This window comes from Alosa sapidissima, chromosome 2 (assembly GCF_018492685.1).
Source record: "Alosa sapidissima isolate fAloSap1 chromosome 2, fAloSap1.pri, whole genome shotgun sequence".
Lineage (NCBI taxonomy): Eukaryota > Metazoa > Chordata > Actinopteri > Clupeiformes > Clupeidae > Alosa > Alosa sapidissima.
The window spans coordinates 12,589,653-12,594,652 of record NC_055958.1 but is presented as its reverse complement, the minus strand read 5'-3'; the positions used below and the strand labels follow the sequence as shown (position 1 = coordinate 12,594,652).

Below are 5,000 nucleotides of genomic sequence, written 5' to 3'. Positions count from 1 at the left end.
TACAAAGACATTAGGGGTGACCTATTCTATTGTAATGCCAATGAGCTCCTTTTGTCTGACGAAGTCATATTTTAGTGAACTGAGTCCTGAAAATGTGCTGCGGGACCTAGCATCTACACTGTCAACACAGTTCGTATAACGTTAACGTTAGTGGTGGAGGAAAAAAATCAGCCAAGTCCTATGTGACTAAATATTAAACCACTACTGCAAACCGAATGCAAATTACAAAGACACGAGAAATGACCTATTCTATTGTAATACCAGCTCCTTTTGTCTTGTGAAGTCATATTTTAGTGAACTGAGTCCTGAAAGATTGCCATTTCAGTTAGCTAGTTAGTTAGCATTAAGCCATAGGCAGCAATGACATGCTGCTGGTAGATAGTTTGGTAACCTAGCAACAATAAACACTTGACCTGAAGCACTCTGAAAGGAGCGCTGTCAGTGCAAAAAATGCGATGTGGACACAGGCTCACGAGTCACTGGCAACAGCAGACCAAAAGGTTACCAAAAACGTCTGCCAGCCAAACTGTAATGCACGTCCTTTTTGGAATGTTGCTGGAATGCTGCTAGCTAACTAGCTAACTGCAATGGTAGCAATCTTTCAGATCAGTTCACTAAAATATGACTTCGCCAGAGAAAAGGAGCTGATAGCCTAGGCTATTACAATATAATAGGCACCCCTCATGTCTTTGTTATTTGCATTCGGTTTGCAGTTGTAGTTTAATATTTAGTCACATAGGACTTGGCTGATTTTTTTTCCTCGACCACTAGGTCTACCCAAACATTGTTGACAGTGTAGGTCCCACCCCTTCCTTGATTTTAATTGGCTAGCTAGAGAGAAGTGACCTTGACAAACCAATCAGGAACTGAGAAATCAAACTCCTTCCGTTTCATGCAAACTCCCTTCCGTTTCATGCAAACTCTCTCACACACACCACTATACTCTCTCACATATACTATTATACTCTCTCGCATGCACCACTATACTCTCTCACACTCACTACTATACTCTCTCACATTCACTACTATACTCTCTTGCATTCACTACTATACCTTCTCGCATTCACTACTATACCTTCTCGCATACACTACTAAACTCTCTCGAATACACTACTATACTCTCTTGCATACACTACTATACTCTCTCGCATACACTACTAAACTCTCTCTCACATACACTACTAAACTCTCTCTCACATACACTATTATACTCTCTCGCATACACTACTATACTCTCTTGCATACACTACTATACTCTCTCGCATACACTACTAAACTCTCTCTCACATACACTACTAAACTCTCTCTCACATACACTACTATACTCTCTCACATACACTACCAAACTCTCTCACATACACTACTATAGTCTCTCACATACACTACTATAGTCTTTCACATATACGACTATACTCTTTCACATACACTACTAAACTCTCTCACATACACTACTATAGTCTCTTACATACACTACTATATTCTCTCACATATACTACTATACTCTCTCACATACACTACTATACTCTTTACTCTCTCACATACACGACTATACCCTCTCATACATACATGTAAAATGACTATAATAGTGAGTGTGCATGAGAATAGTGGTGTATGTGCAAGATTATGATAGTGTGTGTAAGACCAAGTATGAATTAAGGCCTAGACGGCCCCTCATACACTATACATGATGCTCGCGCACACACACACTATACATGACGCGCACACACACAATATACATGACGCACACACTATACATGACGCACACACACACACACTATACACAACACACTATACACACACACACACACACATATACACACACACACATACCTGTGACATGCTTTTCCTCAAACCACTGTGTGTTTTCTTTGTTACAGCCTGACTACATTGTGACAGTTGTGATGGTTATTATATTCCCTGGATTAATGTGAAGTTGAGTTAAAGGAGAATTCTGGCCATTTTTCATGAGCTTTTTTTCATTGGCTATTTCATGAGCCCCCATGTGCATGCCCCCAGACTATAGCACTGTAGCTGCCCCCATGTGCATGCCTCCAGACTATAGCACTGTAGCAGCCCCATGTGTATGCCCCCAGACTATAGCACTGTAGCTGCCCCCATGTGCATGCCCCCAGACTATAGCACTGTAGCTGCCCCATGAACATGCCCCCAGACTATAGCGTAGCTGCCCCATGTGTATTCCCCCAGACTATAGCACTATAGCTGCCTGGCTGCCCTGGTCGTTGGCTGCAGCAACTCGAGTGAGGTAGAGCCTACCTGTGACCTTGAGAAACGGAGAGCTGTGTGAAAAATCACCGAAATTCTCCTTTAACCTTTAACCTTGGTAATGTGGTATTAAATGTGTAGGTAGGCTGTTCCAACAAATAAAGCTTGGATTGTCTCTGTTTCTTTTGCAGGGCTTGACAAACAATGAATGTTCAAATCACAGTTTCGGCAGCCTGGGATCCTTAAGTGACAAGGAGTCTGAGGTATGCCTGATCAAAAATGCTTCTTAGTCGCACAGGTGATGGCAACAGGTAATATTAATCTGCTTACTTGCAAATATTTATCTCTTCAGCTTGTATATTAACAGACAAAAAAATGGCGCTGAGGGGATGGGAGGCTGGCAAGGAGCGTGGCGTAGAGGGTGGCGTAGAGGGTGGCGTAGAACGTGGCGTAGAGCGTGGCGTAGAGCGTGGCGTAGAGCGTGACGTAGAGCGTGGCGTAGAGGGTGGCGTAGAGGGTGGCGTGGAGCGTGGCGTAGAGGGTGGCGTAGAGGGTGGCGTAGAGCGTGGCGTAGAGGGTGGCGTGGCGTAGAGCGTGGCGTAGAGCGTGGCGTGGAGCGCCCCCCTGCTGTGCCTGCTCAGCTCAGCTCAGGGTGGTCAGTCATGCTGTGCACCTGCCGGATGCCCCGGCCCTCCCAGCTGCCTGTTAGCGTTAGCGCGCTGCACTAGCAGTGGACACACACACAGACACACACAGACACTATTGTGTTGGTGTTCTAGCCATGCTGTGAGCGGAAGGAGAGTTCTACATGTTCTGTGTGGTTCTGTAGCGTTAGTGTTGTAGCCGTGCTGTGAGCGGAAGGAGAGTTCTACATGTTCTGTGTGGTTCTATAGCGTTGGTGTTGTAGCCATGCTGTGAGCGGGAGGAGAGTTCTACATGTTCTGTGTGGTTCTATAGCGTTGGTGTTGTAGCCATGCTGTGAGCGGGATGGTAGCTGTGCAGCAGAGGGATTAGGAGCTCTCTGGCTGCTGCAGGCTTCTAGTGGAGGGGAGAGAGAGTGGGTGGCGCTGGAACATGTAGACATCCGCAAGCTTCTTCCTGGGAGCCTGTCAGTGGTGTCTGAGCCAAAGATTAAAGGCAGGTGTGTGTGTGTGTGTGTGTGTGTGTGTGGGGAAGAGATTTCAGAACCTTGTTGAGGTGGTTATTGGATGCACCATCTCCCAACAAAATCTGTCCTTGTGCACACAGACACATACATGCATTGCACACGCATGTGCACAAGCGCATAGACACACACACAAACACACACACACATCTTTCACAGTCCACCTGCTTGGCCAATAAATCAGTGAACAACAGTGGGAGTGTGTGAGGGTAATTGTATCTCTTCTAGTGTGGAAGTATATATGTCTGAGTGGCAATAAGAGAGGGTATTGAGTGAGTTAGGTGTGTGTGTGTGTAAGTGTAACATACTGCATATTATATGTGTATATAATGGGTTTTGGTTGTGTATTTTAGCTTTTGTAATGGGAATGTCAATAAAGGTTTGAATCTGAACTAGAATTTGAGGGCAGCAACAAGATGGTGGTGGTGGTGGGGGGGGGGTGTCTGGTCGCAACACTGAGTGTGTGAGAGACTCATTTGTGTGTACTTGTAGGTGTGATTTGTGCGTGTGTGTGTGTGTGTATACACGAGAGAACCCTGTATGGGTATATTTCTCTCTCTTTCTCTGTGTGTGTGTGTGTGTGTGTGTGTGTGTGTGTTTCCTCCTGTGCGCTAGTGAGCTGCTGAACAGATGTCAGACACACAGATGCCCCCCATACCCCCCCCCCCCCCCCCCCCCCCAATGATGAGCCACTCGCACATTTAATCAGCCTCTGCACCTGTCAACCCACATACAAGACACAGATATCCCCTGTATACACGCACTTGTCTTTTTCTCTCATGTACATGTTGTCTCTCTCGCTCTCTCTCTCTCTCACACACACACACACACACACACACACACACACACACACACACACACACACACCTTGCATCACACATTTGGCTACACAGCAGCTTTATTCATGTAATCATAAACACACATAAGCACACACACCATTTATGTATTTATGTAATAGCACACACATGCACAAACAAGGCCAACACTCATACCCCTCGCCTTCACACACACACATACACACACACACACACATATGTGTGCACCCATATATTCATGTCTGCATGCCAAAATTAGAGGCATAAACACACACACACACACACACTCTCTCTCATAGTGTTATGCATATGCTAGCGCTTATTTTCTGACACACACACACACACACACACACACACACAGCCTGCTGTTTAGAGAGCACTTAGCTCTGTTTATTTTCACGCACCGGATTCTTTACACTCAGAGCAGCTGGAGTCTGTACAGTAGTCAGAGTTTATCTGTGTGCGTGTGTGTGTGTGTGTGTGATGCATAGTAAGGGCTACACACACACACTTTTACTCTTTCTTTCTTTCTTTCTTTCTCTCTTTCTCTCTCTTTCTCTCTGGAAGGGCTGCTTCAAGGAAAACATGCATAGATATGTGGGGAATGGAGAAGGCCATTTTGTTTTATTATGTGTGTGTGTGTGCATGCATGCGTATGTGTACGTGTGTGTGTGTGTACTGCCTGTTTGATGAAAGCCAGCTGTTCAGCCCCTCATTCACGTCTCAGCCACACACACACACACACACACAGCTGCAGGCTAAAGTGAGAGTTATAGTCTACTACACACTGAGCAGTA

General features: G+C 45.5%; 1 protein-coding gene across 5 annotated transcripts in view; it reads left to right on the top strand.

Moving 5' to 3' along the window:
* tlk1a (tousled-like kinase 1a) overlaps nt 1-4,994 on the top strand; it is a 28,926-nt gene extending 23,932 nt beyond the window's left edge. For 3 of the 5 annotated variants that reach the window (XM_042077571.1, XM_042077565.1, XM_042077558.1), the window contains exons 4-5: nt 2,415-2,486; nt 4,771-4,994. In XM_042077571.1, the coding sequence (XP_041933505.1) occupies nt 2,415-2,486; nt 4,771-4,893 (195 nt within the window). In that variant the 3' untranslated portion in view covers nt 4,894-4,994. Of the gene's footprint in view, nt 1-2,414; nt 3,810-4,770 lie in introns of those variants that run through there. The other 2 variants (XR_006026254.1, XM_042077579.1) reach the window with 1 other exon arrangement.
* The last annotated feature ends 6 nt before the right edge of the window (nt 4,995-5,000 follow it).